The 24,254-nt window shown below is 43.9% G+C and overlaps 1 protein-coding gene across 1 annotated transcript in view; it reads right to left on the reverse strand.

Moving 5' to 3' along the window:
• The window catches only part of SLC15A1 (solute carrier family 15 member 1), a 57,381-nt gene extending 56,233 nt beyond the window's left edge, over positions 1-1,148 (reverse strand). The window contains exon 1 of the mRNA XM_047860545.1: positions 897-1,148. Coding sequence (XP_047716501.1) covers positions 897-900 — 4 coding nt within the window. The 5' untranslated portion in view covers positions 901-1,148. The remainder of the gene's footprint in view (positions 1-896) is intronic.
• Positions 1,149-24,254: the final 23,106 nt, after the last annotated feature.

Consider the following 24,254-nt stretch of genomic DNA (forward strand, 5'->3'; position numbering starts at 1 on the left):
GGTTCTCTTAACCATGTGGTCGGCTTGTGCCCTCACGGGCTGGTCCATGGCATGACTTTGGGGGAGTCACTTGACTTGGTTCCCCTTCTTTCAGGGAGGAGAGGGCTGGGATGACCTCTGGTCTCTTTCAGCTCTGCTCTCTGCTTCTGCATTCGTTCCAGAGTGGTCTATCCGGAAGCAGGCAGGATCGAGTTGTTCCCGAGATGCTCTGCCTACACTCCATGCCTGTGGAGGACCAGCTGTTTTCCCTGAGTGCCTTCTCCTGAAGCTTGAGGGCAGCGGCAGGACGATAAGGGCCACAAAGGGCCGTCTCCAGCCCCCACTGGAGCTCCGGGGTCACCTGGCCGGCCAGCGGCAAGGGACATGCCAAGGCGGCCACTAAGCGCCCACCGGAGAGACGGAGCTTTTGGGGCCCCGCCGACACCGACACGCCCCAGTCGTTTCAGCCCACCGGCTGGGAACACGAGCCGGCCCACAGGTGGGCAGGGCGAGCTCACTGCATTCATTCTCGCAGCCTCTGAGCCTGGGCGCCTCGGGGCTCTCCGTCCTCGCGCGGAGACCCAGATCTGGCTTCGGCCACTTCCCCGGAGCCCGCGGGACCCGCTTCCACTGACCCCGCAGCCGCTTCCCGCCCCGGCGCCGCGCTCCTGCCGCCCGTCCGCGGCGCCAGCCCTCTCGGCCCCGCGCGCAGGTCCGCCGGCGACAGCGGGGCCCGGCCCCGCCGCGCAGCCCCCCAGCGCCCCGGGTTCCCCTCTGCGCCCCGACGACACCGGCTGGGAGGCGCCCCGGGCTCGCCTCTGCGCCCCGACGACCCCGGCCGGCCCGCCCCCCGCGCCCCACAGCGCCCCGGGCTCCCCTCTGCGCCCCGACGACGCCGGCCCGGCCCCGGGACCTACCCATGGTGGCGGCTCCGAGGGCTCCCTGCGACTAGCGAGCGGGGAGTCCAGGAGAGAGGACTTTTTTTTTCAAGGTGCTGCTCTTATGACTTTGTTTCCAGGCCCTGCCCAGCCACCTGTGCCGCTGGAGGTGTGCAGGCGGGGCGGCCGGCTCCACCCTCGGAGGCGGTGGAACCGCAGGGAGCAGAGGGTAGCGCCCCTTGAGCCCCGGCGGGAGGCTACCTGTCCCGGCCGCGCCCGGGCTCCGCTGTCCCGCCCCGGGCCCTGGACAGGACAGGAGCGGCGGCGGGAGACCTGGGCCAGACCTGGGCCCCAACGTGAGCGGCCACCTGAGCTCCTGGGCGGCCTAGTTAAAATGCAGGCTCCCTGGCCTCACTCCGGATTGGCTGGCTCAGTAGGTCTGGGTGGGGCCCGTGAATGTGCATTTCCAGCAACTTCTGAGGTGATGCTCCGGGGACCCCGCTTTGGAGACCACTGAGCTGGGAGAACGCCACCTGTGTGCGGGGAAGCAAAGCCGGATGCAGCGTTGGGCAGTTGTACGTGTGCGCGTGCCTGCGTGCGTGCGTGGCTCTGCCTGCAAGGTGAACCGGCCAAAGCAGTTCTGGAAGGCCCCACGTTATTCTTCTTTACTCACAAGAGCACAAGTGATACAGCCATTATCTCCAGGTCCTTTTTCGGTTTCGCTGTCTGACTTGAGGGGGAGCGGGGTTGTGCTTTGCCCGTACTGAGAACATGAAGGTGGCAAATGAAGGGAGTTTCTGCTTTTTTTAAATTATGGTGAAACACACATAACATAAAAACGTACACGTTACCTGGGAAGTGTGCGCTGACTGACACGCTCACACCTTCACGCAGCCGTCACCCCCCCCCCCCCCCGTTTCCAGGACTCTGTCCCCGTGCCAGCCTGAAACTCTGTGCCCACTGCGCACGTCCTCTCTGTCCTCCCTCCCTGGCGGCCACCATTCTACTTTCGGACTTGTGGAATTTTGGGGCTCTAAGTACCGCATGTAGGTGGAATCATACACCGTTTGTCCTCTGTGTCTGGCTTCTTTCACTTGTTAAAAATGTCTTCAAGATCCTTCCACGTCGGCTCCTATGTCAGAATTTCCTTCCCTGTTAAGGCTGAATGATACTCTGCTGCGCGTTTGCACCCCATTTCCTTCATCCATTCATCGGTCTCTATTGTCTTTTGAGTCTCAGCAATGCCCCTCCCCCCACCCACTGGCTGGAAGACCGTGGTGTAGAGGGAGAAACCCCCCACCCTGGGGCAGCTCTTCCCCAGAGGCAGCTGGACCCGCCCTTCTCGGGCTTTCTTCCCCAAGGCTCGAGAAGGAGAAACCTCCCCAGGTGGTGGCTCAGTTGAGACCCATGGGGCAGCAGCTGATGTTAACTGGAAGCCCCGGGCTGCAGGTAGAGGGACAGCATCAAGTGGGGGAAATGCAGCAGGGACTGAGGGACAGGACTCGGGATCTGCAGGAGCATGTTCATAGCTGTGATCCTGCCATCAGATAAGCCCCGGGTGGAAAGCTGAAGATTGCGATCGATCGTGTATTTGGACCAGAGTTTTCTCTGCGGGGTGGTATTTCCCTTGGGCTCCCGAAGCTTGGAATCCTGAGCCACCGGAAAGCCACTCTTTCAGCAGGCTGGTGATTCTCAAAGTGGGGTCCCCAGGCCAGCAGCGTCAGCAGCACCTGGAAACTTGTGACAAATGCGAATTCTCTGGCCCCATCCCAGATCTACGGAATCAGGAACCCTGTGGGTGGGGTGCGGCTGACTTTTTAGTAGTTGTGAGGCAAATGCGTTTTCTACCACGTGTCTACTGAATCCTTCATTCAGCCGTTGTTTATTTATCGCCTCTAAGCACAAACTACTGTGGTAGCCACAGGCACCTGCAACAGCCCTGAGCTCACAGTGTGAGTTCTTTATCTTCTCAGCCTGGCGCAAAGGGACAAGGTACGAGATGGAGAAGCATGAATGAAGGACAAAAAACTAAGGGGGTACAAGAGATGAGCTCTACTAGTCCTGAGACGGATCAGCAAATCCCTAGGATCCGCTCGAATTTCTGAGATAGAGGTGGAGGCCAGGCGTTTCTCACCTGAGCCTCCTTGGCATTTGTGTATTTAAGGCAATAACAGCCCTGGGAGCTTCCCTCACTTCCTCTCTGTCTCAGGGGACAGTGACACTGTACCAGCCCCTCTGTAACTCTCCCTTCCTCTCAGCCCTCCGAGTGCCGGTTTTCCGAGGCTGCCGTAACACATGACCACACAGCTGATAAATAACAGATGTGTTCTCTCACAGTTCTGGAGGCGGGGAGTCCGAAATCAAGGTGTTGACAGTGCACTCCCTGGGGAGATTCTCGGGGGAGGACCCTTCTTCCTTGCCTCTCCCAGCTTCCAGGGGCTCCAGGTGTTCCTTGGCTTATGGAGGCATCGCTCCAGTCTCTGCCAGTGGCTTTACGTGGCCTGCTCCCCTGTGTCTTCTCTCCTTCTCTTTTCTTATTAGGACACTTGTCACTGGATTCAGGGCCCACCCTAAAGCAAGATGATCTCAAGATTCTTTATTCCATTTGCAAAACTCTTTTTTTTCCAAACAGGGCCACAATAATAGGTTTCCAAGGGGGTATATCTTTGGGGGAAGAAAGGAGGCACCATTGAACCCATGATAACTCCTCAAAGGGAGCCAAGTCTAGATGTTGAGTGTGTAGAATTGGTAAACTGGTCCTCGAGAAACAGAACCATGGCTTGGCCTCGGGGGACTGGCCTTATGAAAACTTCTGGGAGAAGTGGATGTTAGTGGTAACAATGAGATCAGCACAAAATGGCGGCAGGGAGAGTCATCCAGACTTAGATTCTTTCTTATTTTCTATTCATCAAAGCCCTTAAACTGCACAAAGTTTTGTAGTACTCTATTCTAGTAAAAACACTGCCTTGAAAAGGCAGCTTGTGAAGTTTATGGAGGAACAGTGTCATTTTCTCCAGCTCTGTCCCTCAGATTGCTTGGCCATAAAGACCTTTTACTTTCATCTCAGAGGAAAATTGAGTCGTTTTCCTGTAAAGCACCTAGAACCAAGGTGGAGATACTCATGGGTAAGGGGAAGACTTTAGGAATAAACAACAAAAGTGGGTCCCATGCCATCTCTCTGAGAAGAGAGATTCTGAGAAATGGCAAGGGACGGGGGAAGGAGGAATTTGAAATATAAAGATCTACAAAAGGCCATTTGTTTGACAGGTGCCTGGAAAAGAGAACCAGCGACTGGTTCAAATGCATTCAGAGATGCTTGTCTGGATTCCCCAGCCCACGCCATTTCTGCTGGACAGGAGTGTGGTACACCTGGCTCTGAGCACTGTTGTGCTGTGATGCACCTGTTGGGCAGTGTGGGGAATATGTACAAATATAAGAAAATTATTTCCTCGGGGCACCTGGAGGGCTCAGCCAGTTAAGTGTCTGACTTCGGCTCAGGTCATGATTGCACGGTTTGCGGGTTTGAGCCCTGCATCAGGCTCTGACAGTTCAGAGTCTGGAGCTTGCTCTGGATTCTGTGTCTCCCTCTCTCTCTGCCTCTCCCCCCCACCCCCCCACTTGACTCTGTCTCTCTCTCTCTTTCTCAAAAAAAATAAACATTAAAAAAAAACTAAAAAAAAAAAACTATGATTTCCTCTTATTTAAAATGTCTCTCTTTAGAACATTCCAAAACAGCTTTAGCTGTTCGTATTTATATCTGGTCAAATTCTTGCTAAAAGCAAGGGAATGACGGACTCACCATTCAGGGTGTGGGTGCCTGAGCTGTGAGGGCATAGCCTGGAGAGTGGGCGGAGAACAACATGGTAAACACAAGCTTTCGACAACATCCCAGTGCGGAGGTGGAAGGTGGACTCGTGTTGTTCATTGCGCTAATTAGAAAGGCCTAGACAACAACATAGAATGTTCTGTGAGCGTCTTCTGTGGGTCAGGGAGCGGTACACTCCCGTGGTTTCAAGGGCCTCACAGCTGATTCAAGAGAGTTGCCGGTTCAATGGCATCACCTGCGTGACCTTGAGCACGTTGCCTTCTCTTGCTGGGTTTTATTTTCCTCTTAGAAAGAGAGATCTCTCCTCTAAAACTAGGTTTATTTCCTCACAAAGGTTCTTCCACAGTAGAGGCTGATTGTGGCGTTAGGGTTGTTGTGGGGAAGAGAAATTACTGTCACTGTTGGAAGGTAATTATTTATGATCTAAAATCATCACAAATGCTGACTTCTTTTTGTCCGTGTCTCCTGCCATAAGCACGGTGTCTGGTGCTTAGTAAATGCTCAACAGACATTTGATGTGTGACTGACAGACTCATTCTTACAATGATGTGGATCAATCTCTTACCACACTAAAAACTATATATATTTTTTAAATGTGTGTATATATGTATATGTATATGATACATATTATATATATGTAATATATATATATGTTATACACACACACACACACATATATATGATTATAGATGTATTCTCTGGAGTGCTGGGGTGGCTCAGTCCATTAAGTGTCTGACTCCTGATTTCAGCTCAGGTCATGATCTCACAGTTCATGAGTTCGAGCCCCGCATCGGGCTCTGCACTGACAGTGTGGAGCCTGCTTGGGATTCTCTCTCTCCCCTTCTCTCTTTCCCTCCCCTGCTCATGCTCTCTCTCTTTCTCAAAATAAATAAATAAACTTAAGACAAAAGATGTATTCTCTAAATAAGAATTTTTCATTTTAATAAAAACCTTACAAGATGATCTTCAGCAACAGCTATAACACGAGCAGGTCCATGGTATTTGCAGGTAAGGGTGGAGGTGGTCCCAGGCCCCTGGGTTAGATGCTACCTGGATTGATGGGATTCTCTAGAATCTTGGGGTACTGTGAGAGCAGAAGGCAGGAGTGAGGACCCAGCATCTCTGAGTTGACTGAGTTCTAATGGGAATTAACATAGTTTGTGAATTCCTCAACAGGATGCATAGCTTGTAGCCTCTGTGGTCATGTTATTCTTTTTTTTTCTTTGTAATAGTTTTATTGAGATAGAGTTCACATACCATACAATCCACATAGTTAAAGTGTGTAACGCAATAGTTTCTAGTACATTCACAAAGTTGGGCAGCCATCACCACGATAAATTTTAGAACATTTTCATCGTCCTTGAAAAGAAACGCTGTACCCCATTCACAGTCACCCCCCTACCCCCGTCCTAGGTCATCACTACTCTGCTTTCTGTTTCTGTGGACCTGCCTACTTTGCACCGTTCATATAGAAGTGGAATCATACCAGCTGTGGTCCTCTGTGCCTGGCTTCTGCCATGCGACATAATGTCCTCAAGATTCATCCATATTGTAGCACGTGCTGAAGGTATTCCGTGGTATGGGTAAGCCACATTCTGTTTATCCACTCGTCACTTGGTGGACATTGGGGTTTTTTCCATATTTTTGTAATTATGAATTTTTTGCTGTGATGAAAATTAGCGTACGAGATTTTGTGTGGATGTATATTCTCATTTGTTTTCTTGCACACACCTCAGAGTGGAATTGCTGGTCATATGGTAACTCTATATTCAATCATTTAAGGAATAAGCATACTGTTTTCCAAAACAGCTGCACCCTTTCACAACCCCACCCCCAGTGCATTAGGGTTCAAATTTCCTCACGTCCTCACCAACCCTTGTTATTATCTTTTTGATTATAGCCATCCTAGTGGGTGTGAAATGATATTATTTATTTTTAGTATTTTTAAACATCTTTACATATGCTTTCATGTATTTACATAAAATTTTAAACATACTTAATATACTTTAATGTTAATGAAAGCATTGGAAAGATTTCTTCAACCTGTTTTCTTTTTTTTTTTTAAATGTTTATTTTTGAGACAGAGAGAGACAGATCATGAATGGGGGAGGGCCAGAGAGAGAGGGAGACACAAAATCCGAAGCAGGCTCCAGGCTCTGAGCTGCCAGCACAGAGCCCGATGCGGGGCTTGAACCCACGGACCGTGAGATCATGACCTGAGCTGAAGTCAGACGCTTAACCGACGGAGCCACCCAGGCGCCCTCAACCTATTTTCTTTAGAGCAAAGCAGGTACCTCTATTTCCCCAAACTGTATTGCAAGTGTGGACATCTGTATTGGCAGTTACTGGGTTATATCCTTACCTGAGGTGGGGTGGGGTAGCTATGGAACATGAGGATGATGGGAGACAGTGGCCATGGGGTGGAGAAAGCAGCGTCCAGATTTACACGTGATGAAGGATAAAGAATGAACAGATCATTATACTTTGAACAAAAGGTGTATTTTAGGATAATCTATGAAATGTTGATTCTCTAGGAACAGCCTGCTCTTTTGATTTTCCTCCCACAAGTGCCTCCTGTTCCTTAGCTGTTGAGGTCTTCATATTCTCTCTCTCCAACAAAATCTACTCTCAGGAAGGAGCGCGATAACTTGCTCACATGATGAAATAAATGCCTGATAAGCTTAAAGTGTTACTTTTTCTTGGAATATCTGCATTTTAACAGAATTGGGGGTGGGGGAAGCCACCTATTTAAACAAAACAAAGGAAACTCTAGTTGTGAAATTGAGAGAAGGGAAGAAGCTTTTAGAAGCAAGAGTTCCTTCCCAGCACGTAGGAGATTCGACCACGCCAGCCACCTCCTATATGCAAGACTGGCTTGTCCCACGTCACTGGGTGGAGTGGCCAAGGTGTGGTCTGAGTCCTGGTTTCTCCTTGGCTTCCTTTTTCATCCTTACTACAAGCCTGGTTTACTAGGTGCTGACTGGAAAGTTATAGGAAATCGGATCACGGGCAAAGCCCGGGAAGACAAGGGTATTTAACCCAGAACTGGAGCTCTCAGGTTGCCCAGCAAAGAGAGAAAGTGGGGGGACTTACCTAGGGGTGCTGAACAGCCTTATCTGTCGTGACCCAAGGGGCACACGACTGTCTTCCTTCAAATTAAGAAACACATCACTTTTTGTCGGCGGAGGGGGGGGATAAAGGCCGTCAAATGATTCTTTACCTCCATATGTTGCGAGACCAAATGACATAATTAAGTAACACATTTGTTGTTCTCAAATAAAGTTTATCTTCCTTAGACACCTAGAAGGGAACTAAAAAGCATTCCATATGCCCAGCTATAGATGCTGGAGGCTTATCATTATCTGGGATGTCACTACTTCCGAAAGTGTTCAAACAATTTATTCTGGAAACATTTCTTCCAATTATTATTATAAAATCGCGGGGACATATCAAAATAAAAAAGGAAGCAGAGATCCTTTTGCTTCCCCATGTGCTCTTTTCACTATTAAAAAAAAAATAAACTCATGAGTAGTTGCTTTCAGAAATTCTCCCAAAGTTAATTGAATATCTCATGCATTATTGGTTTACATGCCAACAACATTATAACTTATTTATCATCTGATATCCGAAATACGGACACAAATGCCCCAATTATTTACTTCAGGTTTAATTACACAAACCCAGAATTTATCAAACTTCATTACTATGCATTTAAAATAATATGTAAGTGGTGAAATCTGGGAATTCATTGTGAGTAAATACATACTTTTGACATGTGATTCACTCATATATAATTATTCAATTTTCTTTTCTAGAATTAATAAAGACATATCATCTCTCCAAATGCCGTGGATGGCACAGATTTTAAAAATGCAAGTATTTCTAGAACACATCACTTAATTTATCTTTCCCATTTTATATCACTCAAATCTGTATTACTGGCAAAAAAAAAAAAAGAGGAAGGATCATTTTTTTCGAGGTGGTGTATTGGTTTCTTATTGCTGCTGTAACAAATTACCACAGACTCACAAATGTATTACAGTTCTAGAGGTCAGAAGTCCAACAGGGGTTGTTTGGGGCTAAAATCCAGGTGCTGGCAGGGCTGAGTTCCTTCTGAAGGCTCTAGACTAGAATCTACTTCCTTACCTTTCCCAGCTCCCAGAAGCTGCCTGCTTTCTGTGTTGTGTGGCCCCTCCTCCATCATCAAAGCCAGCAGCACGGGGCATCTTCAACTCTTTCTCGCTCTCCTTGACCTCTGCCTCTCTCATCACTTTTCCTTCTCTGACGGTGACCCTCCTGCCTTCCTCTTATAAAGACCCTTATGATTCCACTAGTCCAACCCGGATAATTCAGAATCATCTTCCCATCTCAAACTCCTCAACATAATCACATCTGCAAAGTCCTTTCTGCCATTCAAGGTAGCATATTCACTTAGGTTCGGGGGATTTGGACGTGGGCATGAAGGACATGGGCAGGCTGGAGTACTGGGTTTTACCATGGTGACTGACAAGCTCAGTCAGCTAATATTTCTTAATATTAGCTGAAGGGGTAACACATTTAACTGAATCCTGCTAGCATGAACTAATGTTTCTTTAGAAGGAATCAGTATGGCAAACAAGATAAAGAAGCATGTTTGGATTGCATCAAGTCCATCCCTCAAATTCATAATTAATGCATGGAACAAACAAAAAGGCAATAAACATGTAAAAAATCCCAAGCATTGACTGTCCAATGTATATAAAAGTCCTAAATGTATATAAACCTTCAAATGTGGAGGACCAATGCACTTCATTAGCCTTCCTCATGTGGTTAGAAAGAGGACGAAATCTCACCAGGAAAGAAGTAAGAGGGAAACTGGAGAATATTTCAATATTATGGTATGGATATTTATAAATTAGATCTTTTGTTATTTACAGTCACTATCTAGGCACCCCACAAAGCATCTGGGAATGGTAAGAAATTGATAGCCAATAGGGATGAGCAACCAAAGGATATTGCATCTAGCCTCCAAGTGTCTCCCCATGATATTTATTACCAAGGGAAAAATAGTAACTTCATGAGAAACGCAACAGATACCACCTTGGTCAAGAGATCAAGGTCAACACCACCAAGAATAAGACACACCAACATCACGTACCCCTGATACGATGTTCTGAGAAGGGCACAAAACATTACTTCTGTAGATTTCTTGCCCAAAATATATGACTTTATCACCAGAAAACATCAGACAGACCCAAACTGAGCAAAATGCTACACAATAACTGAATTGAATCCTTCAAAAATGTGAAGGTCATGAAAAACAAGGAAGATGGGGGAACCATCACAGATTGGAAGAGATTGACAACATATGACAACTAAATGCAATGTGGGATCCTGGGAAAGAAAAAAAAGGGGTTAGTGGGAAAAATCAGTGAAAATAAAATAAGGTTTAGAAAAAGGTCTGTAAAAAACGATCTCCTATAGAAGGAGTAATTTTATATTGGATATAAAATTATACAAATTTATATGGAATACTTTTTTGTACCATCAACATCAGCATTTGTAAATGATTTCCATAAGTAAAACATATATCCAAATGCTTCATCTGTGTGACTAAAATTTATATTACAAATGTACATAAAATTTATTAGCAAATAATTGGTGAGGCTATGATCTCAAGGCTCGCTTTGTCATGTAGGAGAGATTACCACCCCCCCCCCCATGTGTGAACTTGGAAACAGTGTACTTCAAGGCATGAAACCCGTTTTTATACTAGCTAAGGACTCAAGTACAATAAGAAAAATACTGCTGGGATGCCTGGGTGGCTCAGTTGGTTGAGCGTCTGATTTCCCTTCAGGTCGTGATCTTGTGGTCCTGTTCGTGAGTTCCGGCCCTAGATCAGGCTCGCTGCTGTCAGCGTAGGGCCCACTTCGGATCCTCTGACCCCCTCTCTCTGCCCCTCCCCTGCTTGCGCGTGTGTGCTCTCTCTCTCAAAAATAAATAAAAACATCAACAAAAAAGAAATAAAAAAAGCAAAACCCACCAAACAGTACAGAACAGCTTACAAAGAAAAGACAAAGTCTGCTGTTCCTACCTTTGGTCCCGTCCCCAGACTTTGTGTGTGTGTGAGTGTGTGTGTGTGTGTGTGTGTGTGTGTGTGTGTTAAAAAACACATAACACAAAACTTACCATCTCAATCATTTTTAACTGTACAGTCCAGTAGTGTTAATTATGTACACCTTGTTGTGTAACAGATCTTTAGAACTTTTTCATCTTGTGACACCGAAACCCTACACTCATTGAACGACTCTCCTTTTCCCCCTCTCCAGCTCCTGGTAACGGCCATTCTATTCTGCTTCCTGTTTCTATGGGTCTGATTAGGCAAAGTTCTTCAAATAAGGGGATTCATACCTTATTCGTCTTTTTATGACTTGCTTATTTCGCTCAGCATTATATCCTCAAGTTTCATCCATGTCTTAGTCTATGATGGGACTTCATTCTTTTCAAGGCTGAATAATATTCTGTTACGCGGATGTACCACATTTCTTTCTCCATTCATCTGTCCGTGGACATTTAGGTTGCTTCCACCTCTTAGCTATCGTGAATGATACTGTAATGAACAGAGGTATGCAAATACATCTTTGAGATCGTTTTTCAATTCCTTCGGAACTATACCCAGAAGTGGGGATTGCTGGATCAGACGGGAATTCTATTTTTAACTTTTTTTTAAAGTTTATTTTTATGTATTTTGAGGCAGAGAGAGAGAGCAAGTGGGGGAGGGGCAGAGAGAGAGAGAGGGAGAGACAGAATCTCAATGCAGGGCTCGAATTCACAAACCTCAAGATCATGACCTGAGCCGAAGTCAAGAGTCAGATGCTTAACCTAATAAGCCACCCAGGTGCCCCTATTTTTAACTTTTTGAAGACCCTTCATACTGTTTTCCCTAGCATCCCAGACCTTTTTTAAAGTTTTACTGAGATGTAATTTACAGACCATACAATTCTAAAGGGTGCACTTCATTGGTTTTTAGCATATTCACAAAGGTTTGCAACTATTACCACAATCAGAACATTTTCATCAGCCCCAAAAGAAACCCTGTACATATTCTCTGTTATTCTCCAATTCTCCTGTCTTCCCCCCAGCCCTGGGCAACCACCAGTCCACTCTCTGTCTCTATGAATTTGCTTATTCTGGGCATTCCATCGAAACAGAGTCATACAAGGTGGGGTCCTTTGTAACTGCTTTCTTTCACAGTAGTTTTAGTCATTGGTGTTTTAGTTCTTTTGGAAATTAATCTCCATAATTCTAAATAATATAATTACATGTCTATAACATGACGAATTAACTCTAAATTATATTTATAGACTCCCCAGCGTGAAAAATGAGAATTTAGCTCACTTATAACACCGCTCTTATCATACCTCCCTCCTCCTCTTCTCAATTTCAGATAACTTTAAAAACCTTTTAGTTGGTTGATTGGTTACCCCAATAACTTTACATAATGTCTGTAATTATTTATTTGTCTTAGATAGCATTTATTTCCCAAGGTAGGATATTAGGCCTTTGTGCTCCTTTTTAAACAAACAAACAAACCTGATCTCTCCTCTTACATCACCCAAGATCTGACTGCTATAATTTTACTGTTATGTAGTCCAGCCTGATAACATATACATTCTGTTCTGGAATAGTCTTCTGAAAATGGCCTATAGTTGATTATATAAATCAAAATCCAATAAAAAGCATTATCCTATTAGAATCATAGATGTTCACTGCAGAGACAAGTAATAGAATCTGATTACATTTTCTTGGTAGGTTTTCTGATTACATTCACTCAGTGTTAACATTCCTGTGCCATGCCAAGCAGAAATGTCAGTGTCAAATGGATTTCTTTTCTAATGCTCCACCAATGGTTCCATTTGAGGAACATTTAGTTTGCTTTACATAACTGCTGTATTGCTTTTTTAAAAAAAATAATTGCATTTATTTTTTTCTGACAGAATAAATATACACCTTTACATTCTGAAATTACCCAACCCTTCAATCATGTTATCCATTACATGGAATACACTTTCTTCTAGAAGAGTCATTCTTACATCCTGTTCCCATTAGGGTTGATTGCCCCATGGGCCTGGGGTACAACCATTATCCTGGGACTTCCTTTTAGTGCTCCCCCAGCTAGGACTTCCACTACTGGACCCCAGGACAGACTGACTTCTTCCCTCCTTAATTCTCTCCCTTCCTTCTCTCTTTCCCTTGGAGCACATCATCAGAAAGAGTGCTTGGCAAACAAATTTTCTGTGTGCCTGAAAATACCTTTTATTTTGTTCTTATATCTGAATAAATTTGTCTGTTGGAATTAAATTGCTCTCAGAATTATGAAAATATTGTCTCTTGTGTTTTAGCATCAGTGTTGCTGGTGAGTTTGTTCTTTCATTGTAGTTTTTTTTTCAGTTTTTTTTTTACTTTGCTCATGAGAATGTGTAAAGTTTTGGGTCTTTTATCTTTCATGTTCTTTTGTTTTTATTTGAGAGAGAGAGAGAGAGAGAGAGAGAGAGAGAGAGAGAGAGAGAGAGCGCCAGTTGGGGAGAGGGGCAGAGGGAGAGAGAGAGAGAGAGAGAGAGAGAGAGAGAGAGAGAGAATCTTAAGCAGGCTCCATGATCAGTGTGGAGCCCAGTGTGGGGCTTGATCCCACGACCCTGGGATCATGACCTGAGCTGAAATCAAGAGTCAGTTGCTCAACCAACTGAGCCACCCAGGCACCCCATCTTTCATTTTCTTGACTATTTTTAATTTGGAGACATCTTGAGCTCTGAGAAACTGTCTTCTATTATGCCTTACATTATTTTCTTTCCTCCATTTGTTTGGTTCTCCTTTTCTCAAAAACCGTTAGTCAGATGTTGGCCTCCTGATCCTATCTTTTCTTTCACATTTTCTGAGTCTTGGCATAAAGGGAGATTTCTTTATTTTTCATCCTTTGAATTTTTATTTAGCAAAAAATAGTTTTTAATCTCTAAGAGCTCTTTGTTGATTTATTTAAAGATGGAATATCTTCTTGAATCTCCTGGAGGATACAAATTGGAATTTCAAAATAGAATCCCCTTCCCATCCCTAAATCATTTCAGCTCCCTATCGAGGTCCCATTTGCTCATCCAGGGACTTCTCTTTTAAGTTGTTGGATTCCTTCTAGATGCGGAGAACCTTCTTTATTTGCTCCTTTAAAGAACGAAGGAATACGTGAAGTTTTCTAGGCAGCTGGCAAGGGTTTCCCTAGCAGTTGGGCAGGTAAGTCAAGGTCCTCAGTGGGCCTTTCCTCTGAATGTAGAGGCTGGTGGTGGCAATTCTGGCGTGTGAGCACAGAGCAGTGGTGCACCGGGATGGAGGCTCACCCTGACTCACGAGAGTCAAGTGTGCACATCTCTTCCCATCCCCCACCTTCACACTTCAGGTGGGCGGCCTGATATCAGCCAGGGTGGGAGTCCTGATACCAAGGAAATTGGCCAACGCTACTCATCAGGGCTGTTTTTCCTCCACAGAAAGCCCATTGTTAAATATTTGCCAACACATCACTGGTCAGGAAGGTTGATAGATAGGTTTCACTTTAGGAGTGTGTGGGTGGGGGATTAATCAGCATTTTCCCAATGACCAATATTATTGAACACTTTTCCATGTACCTGATAGCTATTTGTATATCTTCTTTGGGGAAATGTCTCTTTAAAATTTTTTTTAAATGTTTATTTTTGAGGGGCGCCTGGGTGGCGCAGTCGGTTAAGCGTCCGACTTCAGCCAGGTCACGATCTCACGGTTCTCCCGCGTCAGGCTTCTCCCGCGTCACGGATCTTCACGATCTCACGGTTCTCCCGCGTCAGGCTCTGGGCTGATGGCTCAGAGCCTGGAGCCTGTTTCCGATTCTGTGTCTCCCTCTCTCTCTGCCCCTGCCCCGTTCATGCTCTGTCTCTCTCTGTCCCAAAAATAAATAAACGTTGAAAAAAACTTTTTTTTAAATGTTTATTTTTGAGAGAGAGAGAGAGAGAGACTGAGCATGAGTGGGGGAGGGGCAGAGAGAGAAGGGGACAGAATCCGAAGCAGGCTCCAGGCTCTGAGCTGTCAGCACAGAGTCCAATGTGGGGCTTGAACTCATGGACATCGAGATCATGACCTGAGCCAAAGTCAAACACTTAACTGACTGAGCCACCCAGGCACCCCAAAAGAAATGTCTCTTTAAATCTTCTGCCCATTTTTAAATTTGGGTGTTGGTCTTGTTATTGAGTTGTAAGGATTCTTTATATATTCTGAATACAAGTCCTTTATTAGAAATATGATTTGCAAATATTTCTCCCCAGTATGCTGCTTATCTTTTAATTCTCTTTTGATAGGCAAAAGTTTTAAGTTTTGTTAAAATTAACATCACTTTTTTAATGGATCATGCTTTTGTTGTCATAGTTATTTATAGCTTTTCTTTTTCCCCGAAGTTTTTATTTATATTCTAGTTAGTTAATATTCATAGGTTTTCTTATCCTTTTCCAAGATCACAAAAATTTGGCATTACAGGGGCACCTGGGTGGCTCAGTCAGTTAAGCGACTGACTCTTGATTTCAGCTCAGGTCATGATCCCACAGTTTGTGAGATTGAGCCCTGTGTCAGGCTCTGCACCGACCCACTTGGGATTATCTCTCTCTGTCTCTGCCCCTCCCCTGCTTGCATGCACGCCCTCTGTCTTCTCAAAATAAATAAATAAACTTAAAAAACAAAGAAAAAAATGTGCTATTACGTGTTCTAAAAGGTTTATATAGTTCTTACATTTAGACGCATGATCCGTATTTTAATCTTAGTGTATGGTATGAGGTAAAGGTCAAAGTTTATTTTTTGCATATGGATATCCGATTGCCCCATCACCAAATGTTGAAAAGATTATTCTCTCCCCCAGTAAACTGCCTTGGAATCTTTGTCAGAAAACAATTGCTCATAAGTATAAGGCATCATTTCTGGACTTTCTCTTCTGTCTCATTGATCTATATTTCTATTCTTAATGCTAATGCCACACTTTCTTGATTACTGTAGCTTTACGGTAATTTTGAAATCTGGTAGTGCAAATGCTCCAACTTTGTTCTTCATTTCTAAGATGATTTTGGCTATCCCAGGCTTTCTGTATTTACCGATAAATTTTAGGTTCAGCTAAAACAGAGAGAGGAGAGGGGTGGGGAAGGGAACTAACTGGTAAGCATATCATTGTAAATACCAATAACATAATTTTTACATGTCAGCTCATCTTAAAACCAAACGTTTTTCTGTTTCCTTTTCTGTTTTCTGTTTCAAATGATATAAAATTGATTATTCACATTAAATTCTACAAATGGTTTCTGGTCCAAGATGGCAACTTAGGGAGACCCTGGCCTCACCTCCTCCACTGACAGACCAAATCTACATCTATTTATAGAGCAATTCTTCCCGAAGAAGAACTGAGGGCTGACATATTGAATTCTAACAAAAACCTACTATCCTCAGCATTGTCCTCCAATATCTGCTCAGACTATATTGTGCAAATTTCTTTCTTAAAAAAGGAAAACACAGGGTGAATGGTATGAACCTAACAAGCCTGCAAAGCACTCACAATTGCCAGATGAATCAGCTTCCCCAAGGCACAAATCTTTGTACCAAGCAGGGAGAAAACTGCACACTCAGAAGGAAGCAAGTGTAGCAGAAGTAAGGTTGTAAATGAGTAATGTGATAGGAAGCGCTATTTTGTTACAAGGTTCATGATACATATTTCTTCCTAATGATTATCTAAGCCCCACAATCACAAAATTATATATAAAACATGTTTGTGAAAATGTCTTCTCTCTAAAAACTATGTCCTTCCAAAAGACCAATGCACTTTAGTGAACGATTTGAAGCTTTTCTTTGTGATAACAAGCTATCAAGAATAGCTTAATATGACCACATGAGACTGTGTTTTGATTCTCACATTCCACTACACGTGGTCCATGGACTTTGTGGACAGGAGGGGAGGAGACAAGACCATTGTTACCTGGGGTGTTCAGTCTCCTCCAGGCCTTTAAATAATTTAACTCTTCATGTGTGAGAAACTGCTGTTAAAGTCTTAATTTTCTACCTTTAAGAGCAAGGTTTTGTTTTCTTTGTTTTGAAGAAGTGGGCTAACGAATGATCACAAACTTGGTGACTCAAAACAACAGAGATTTAATCTCTGACACATCTGGAGACCGGAAGTCCAAAATCAAAGTGTCAGTGGATCCCCACTCCTGCAGGCTTGCAGGGAGGACCCTCCCTTCTCTCTTCCAGCTCTGGGGCTGCCAGTGTTCCTTGGCTTGTGAGCACTGCACCCCAATCTGTGCCTCTGTCTTCACAATCTTTTCACAGTCTCTTCTCTGACTCTTTTTCTGTAGGTCCTCAAATTTCTTCTGCCTCACTTTTATGAGGATATGTGTGATTGTGTTGTGGGCTTACCCTGGCAAACCAAGTCCGTTGTAACTCAATCACATCTGCCAAGATCTTGTTTCCATATAACTAACATTCATAATCTCCAGGGATTGGGACCTATTTTGGGGGAAGCCATTACTCTCCCTACCTCATCTACATATCTACTTTTTTTTTTTTTTTTTTAATGGTTGCTGGTCAGCCTCTGAATCCCCCACTTCCTTTGGGCAAGGTCATTGGTAGAACATGCAGCAACGGAGACATCGCCTCAGTGACACGTGACAGGGGTTGCCACACGTGGCATGACGGATATGGTCTCAGACTCAGTCAGTGGCAAGGAAAAGTCATTCTAGGTGCCATACTGTGTGACTGTGGAATTGGGCTGAATTGATGAAGACTGGGACCTGCTATTCTCTGAAGCTGGAGATGCCACTGACATTTCCAGAGCACAAAATATTTACAGGGTAAATGTATTGGACAGTTGTTCCTCAAAAAATGTATTTGCACATTTGTGCATGTGTGTATGTGTGCGCATTCCACACTCAGGCTGACCACAGAATTTGCAGGGCCTGGTACAAAATGAAAACACAGTGCCCCTTGTTCAAAAGGCAGGACGCAAGTGCTATGGAAGGTACTGAAACATATAGCCTTTTCCTTCCTCCATGGTGTCTGTCTTGACTCGTCATACTGTTTATTTGCTACGTAATGTGATTTGAAGGAAAGACATTTAATTATTAGCAAGAATTTTATTGTTCCTCTTTATATATGTGATGTCAGCAAATGTAAGTGCATTTAACTCATATGCTGAATCATCAAAAACTACATCATTTGCATTTCATAGCTCATAAGCATGTCTCTATTTTGTTCTCACCAGAACAGTGGCAACACTGCATGAAACCAACTCAACTGTTTTTATTTCACGTCTTGACACCCATGTTCTACCAACACTGATGCGGAAGAAGGCCTGAAATGATGAGGAATTGTAGGTAGCCCTTTCTTTCTTTTCCCCTCTATATGGCCATCTTTTTTTTTTTTTGAATGTTTTTATTTATTTTTGGGAGAGACAGCATGAGTGGGGGAAGGGGCAGAGAGAGAGGGGGGGACAGAGAAGGACAGAGGATCCAAAGCAGGCTCTGTGCTGACAGCGGTGAGCACAATGTGGGGCTCGAACTCATGAACCATGGGATCATGACCTGAGCCGAAGTGGGACACTCAACTGACTGAGCCACCCAGGCGCCCCTGTCATCATCTTCAATATAAGTCACTGGCTAACACAGGGAATTAACACATGTCTAAGAAAGGATACGATAGGGTTCCTTGGTTGTGTTTCTTAGAACACCATTGCCTTCGTTCTGCATTGGAAGCACCTTCTCCTTGGAAATGGAAGTGTGGCCTCCTGGGGCAGTCACACCCCTGCTTCCTCAGTCATGGACGTCCCTCATTACCTTGTGCTCACTGTGGGTCTCACCGGACTCCCACACATCCCGGGTCTGCCAGAATCCTGTGCTCTTGGGGCATCGTGAACATTCTATGCCAACTGGCAGCAAGGAAAGGCGGCAGACGAGGCACACGAGTGCATCTCCGCCTGCTCATGCATGTGCTCCAGCGCTCCATCAAACGTCACTTAGGAAATGCAAATGCAAAGATAAAATTATTAAGCATTTCAAGATGGTGACAGCAGAGCATTAAATGAAGTACGGGGCCATTCTGAGCTCAAGGCCCCAGGTGACTGCGCAGGTCGTATGCCCATAAAGCCAGCTTTGGTTTTATTTGCTTTCACAAAGTATTAAACAATGTTTAAGGGCCAATGGTTCAGCTTAAGTACTTTTATACCCACCCCCAGCCCCAACCTTACTAACATCACTGTAGGTAACACACTGGACGTCCCTCAAGCTCTGGAGTCAGACACACCTGACTTGGCATCTCAGGTTTGTTGCTTATCGTGTGTGTAAGCGGGCAGCCACAAGGGATCAAATGCAGATAATGATATTGAAATCATGGTAGTGTTGTAGGGATTAAAGGCATAACACTTAAAATGCCTAGTCCTAAGAGTCCCACAGAACAAGGAAGCGTTCAAAAACGGGAGCAGTTTTTATCATAAAGGGGGAGAATAACTTGGGTAAGCATCATGGCCTGCTCGTCCGGGACAAGTGAACCGCAAACCCAGGCCTGATTCCAGTTTCATCAAGCAACAGCTGCGTGAACTTGGTTAAGTCGCTTCACTCTTCAGGTGTGAGTTCCTTACCTGAAAGACTATGACACGACCTAGCTCGTCAAGTCATAGCGAAGTTTAATTGAGATGTTATATATGGAAGTGCTCCGTAAAATGTCATCAAATGTTAGTCACTACTCGGCAGACTGACCCATTTGTCAAGTTACAGTGGGTGCGGATCATGAGAGAAGCTTTACTGACTCTCCACAACCTTGCCCTCTTTCCCTGAGACTTACCAGTTGTGTCCTTTCTAGCTTCTCAAGTCTCAAAATGTTACATTCTGATCTGTCCCTTTTCTCTCACATTTGTTTTAGCCTCGATTTTATTTTTACATATATTCAGTGCCCACCATATACGCTTTTGCCATAATGTCCCAGTGACCTTTTGGTGAATAGATGTCATTCATGGACAATTCCTGAAGGGTTCATGGGAACAATGTTCCCCCCAAATATTCTTCTAGCAAGATGAATTGTGTCACTTCAGTGGGGACGATATAAAGCCATAAAGCATACTTTCCTTTCAAGAGTTTTTGACTAGAAGAAAAACAGCTTCCATTAACTCAGCGTGTTACTGATCTCTGAAAACAAGATCTTCTGGAACAGACACTAGAGTGTTCTATTACTTTGGGGGTTCTACTCTCTGAATCTTCTACGCTTAAGCAACAAGATCAACACAGTGGACCAGAAACTCAAAGGATACGTTTTACTCTTGATTTTATTGAGCTGATAAGTCCAGAGAAAAAAGCTGTTCTCTGCACGGAAGTTTTCTTATCTGTAAAACAGACCAAATAATGCTCATTTCTCATCGTCTGGGAGACTGTGTCCTAAGGTCCTAGTGCGTTACTGTCAGTGAGATCGGAGTGGGTCTGCGCAGATTAGATATGCATGAACTCTCCCTTCCCTAGTCTATTTACTGAGGTGTGTTTGCTCTCCACAGTAAGTACACTGGGAGATTCTCTTTTTAATCACATCAGCTATTTCTCTAAACCTGGTAACCGAGAAGACCTAACATCCTTCCGGAAGGGAAGAAACTCACTCCCACATTATCAGCAAAATCAAGTGGACAATTTTTGTTTTTCAGATGAATGCAAAAGTAATACGTTTTCACTACAGTTTTTCTTTTTGAAAATTCTGACAAGTATATAGGAAAAAAATCTAGAGATAGCTAGTGTTCATATTTTATTGCACTTCTTTGCAGACTTTTTCTTTACACATAAATAAGCTTACCAACACTACATGTTTTATAACTCATACGTGTTTTATAATATTTTCACTCAGCCTTATGAAATTTTTCCTTGTCACAACGTTGTCTTAAAATGATTTTTTAGGGGTGCCTGGGTGGCTCAGTCAGTTAAATGTCCAACTTTGGCTCAGGTCATGATCTTGCGGTTCGTGAGTTTGAGCCCCACATCGGGCTCTGTGCCGACAGCGCAGAGCTGGGAGCCTGCTTCTGATTCTGTGTGTGTGTCTCTCTCTCTGCCCCTCCCCCACTCTTACTCTGTCTCCCTCTCTCAGAAATAATATAAACATTAAAAAAATGCTTTTTAATGTCTGAAAGTACTTCATTGTAAATAGGTACCATAATTAACTCATTCCCTTGAGCGGGTAGGGGCTTTAGGTTGGTTTCTTGTTTGGGGCTATTTTATTTATTTTTAAAATTGTTTAACATTTATTTATTTTTGAGAGACAGAGAGAGGCAGAGCATGAGCAGGGGAGGGGGAGAGAGAGAGGGAGATACAGAATCTGAAGCAGGCTCCAGGCTCTGATCTGTAGGTTAGCACAGAGTCCGACGTGGGGCTCAAACCCATGAACTGTGAGACCATGACCTGAGCTGATGTTGGATGCTCAACCGACTGAGCCACCCAGGCTCCCCTTGTTTGGGGCTATTTTAATAACATGGTAATAAGCACTCTAGTACAGGAATATTTGTGTGTCTCTCCAATGACTTCTCCAGTATAAGTTCCTAGAACTTGGAATTTCTTGGCAAAGGGAAGGAAAGCAATTTTAGGCCCTCTGTACACATTGCCAAGTTGCCTTCCGGAAACACTCTTGTCTCCCCAGCAGTGGATGAAAGTAATGAGCCAAATGTATTGAATATGAAAAAAACAATCTTATAAACATCAGAAGAATATTCCATGTCAATACTATTTTAGAGGATCCGTTTCCAAGATTGCTATCGGCACCTGCTGACAAGAACGGCCCAGGCAGCGTTTTATAGGTCACGGGACACTGGCCCACCACATGCAGGTACACATCCACTCGCCTGAGGAAACTTCTTCTGTGGCCGGGGCCGGGGTGGGGTGGGGTGGGCTGCTGCCATCCGCTTGCTTTCTTTCTTATCCCCATCCCATCCTCTGACATCTGAGCTTGCACCCATCTGCCTCCCTCCACTTGCCCTGAAGGTGCAGGTCTCACGGTATTTTATAACGATTTGTGCAACACACACAGCCACGTCTACATGTGTCCTCAGATCCGGGTCTCAGGCTGGTAATCTCAGGGCAGTTGGTAAACTAGTCATTGGTTATTGTTTGCTGTAACAACACGTGAGTCAGAATGAGGAAGGGAGTCCTGGATGGGAGGACTTCAGGAGGAATCCATGTGTGCTCTTCAGTCTCGGGAGCATGTTTTTAAATAAGAGAAGGGCAGACGGACCACACATGGGGCTGAAGGGGAGCATGTAAGCAAGGTATCTCTAAACCTCAGTTTCTTCCGTCTATACACAGAGAAAATTATCTTTCTGGGTTATTGTAAAGAGGAGAGGTAGTCTATGTTCAGTGTGTGGACTAAAACAAGGGCTATATAGCTACCCCTCTCTCTTTCTATCTGTATCTAGAACTCTATTGGCAGAAGCTTCAGATGTACAGCTTTATAACTTGACATCTGCACGCACTACAAAGCGATTGCCACCACAAATCTAGTTACCATCCGTAACCTTATAGTTGACCCCCCTCATTTATTTTGCCCATTCCTCAACCCTCTTCCCCTATGGTAACCACTAGTTTGTTTTCTGTATCTATGAGTTTGTTTTGTTTTATTTTGTTTTATCGTTTGTTTGTTTTTAAGATTCCACATATGAATGAGATCGTAAGATACTTGTCTTTCTCTGTCCGACATGTTGTGCTTAGCATAATACCCTCAAGGTCAGCCCATGTTATCACAAATGGTCAAGATTTCATTGTTTTTTTATGGCTGAATAATATTCCATTGTATATATACCACCTCTTCTTTATTTGTTCATCTATCAATGGACGCTTAGGTTGTTTCCATATCTTGGCTATTGTAAATAATGTTGCAGTGAACAAGAGGGTGCACACATCTTTTGGAATGTATTTTCATTTTCTTTGGGTAAATACCCAGAAGTGGAATAGCTGGGCCATATGGTAGTCCTATTCTTAATTTTTTTGAGGAATTTCCATAATGTTTTCCATGGTGGGTGCACCAACTTACATTCCCACTAGTAGTGGATGAGGGTTTCCATTTGTCCACATCCACTGTGTTACTGATCTCTGAAAACAAGGTTTTCTGGAACAAACGTTAGAGTATTCTATTACTTTGGGGATTCTACTCTTTGAATATCATACACACAAGCAACAAGGCCAATAACAATACTTGTTATTTCCTGTCTTTTTGATAATAGCCAATCTGACAGGTGTGAGATGATATCTCATTATGGTTTTGATATGCATTTTTCCAATAATTAGTGATGCCAGCCTTTTCATGTGCCTATTAGCCATGTATAAATCTTCTTTGGAGTATAGCTACTGCTTGTATGTATATATGTATGTATGTATGTATGTATGTATTAAAGTTTTCATTTTATCACCCAGTGCTTAGCATAAGGTGCCCTCCTTAATCCCTATCACCTATTTTACCCATCCCCCCACCCACATCCTCTCTGGTAACCATCAGTTTGTTCTCTAGAGTTAAGAGTCTGTTTCTTGGTTTGTCTCTCTCTTTCTCTTTTCTTGTTTTGTTTCTTAAATTCCAAATCATATGGTATTTGTCTTTCTCTGGCTGACTTATTTCACTTAGCATTTCACCCTCTAGGTTCATCTACATCATTGCAAATGGCAAGGTTTCACTCTTTTTTAAATACGGTTTTAAAAATATTTCAATGTTTAATTTTACTTATTTTTGAGAGTGAGAGAGACAGTGCAAGTGGGGAGGGGCAGAGAGAGACACACACAGAATCCAAAGAAGGTTCGAGACTCTGAGCTGGCAGCACAGAGCCCAACATGGGGCTCGAACCCATGAATCATGGGATCATGACCTGAGCCAAAGTCAGATGTTTAACTGACTGAGCCACCCAGGTGCCCCAAGATTTCACTCTTTTTGATGGCTGAGTGATATTCCATTTTATATATACACACCACATCTTCTCTATTCATGCATCAGTCAGTGGACACTTGGGCTCTTTCCATAATTTGGCTTAATAGATAATGGCTCTATAAATACTGGGGTGCATGTATTCCTTTGAATCAGTGTTTTTGTATTCTTTGGGCAAATACCTAGTAGTGTGATTGCTGGATGATGAGGCACTCTATTTTTAACTTTCTGAGGAACCTCCATACCGTTTTCCAGAGTGGCTGCTCCAGTTTGCATTCCCTCCAACAGTGCAAGAGGGTCCTGTTTCTCCATATCCTTGCCAACACCTGTTATTTCTTGGGTTTTAGCTATTATGACAGGTGTGAGGTGGTATCTCATTATAGCTTTCTTTGACTTACATTTCCCTGATGATAGGTAATGATGGGCCTCTATTCATGTGTCTGTTGGCCATCTGTATGTCTTTTTGGAGAAATGTCTATTCATGTCTTCTGTCCATTTTTTAAATTGGATTATTTGGGTTTTTTTGGTTGTGGAGCTGTATAAGTTCTTTATATATTTGGGATACTAACCCTCTATTGGATATGTCATTTGCAAATATTGGTAGGATGCCTTTTAGTTTTGTT

Source organism: Prionailurus viverrinus, chromosome A1, assembly GCF_022837055.1.
Source record: "Prionailurus viverrinus isolate Anna chromosome A1, UM_Priviv_1.0, whole genome shotgun sequence".
NCBI lineage: Eukaryota > Metazoa > Chordata > Mammalia > Carnivora > Felidae > Prionailurus > Prionailurus viverrinus.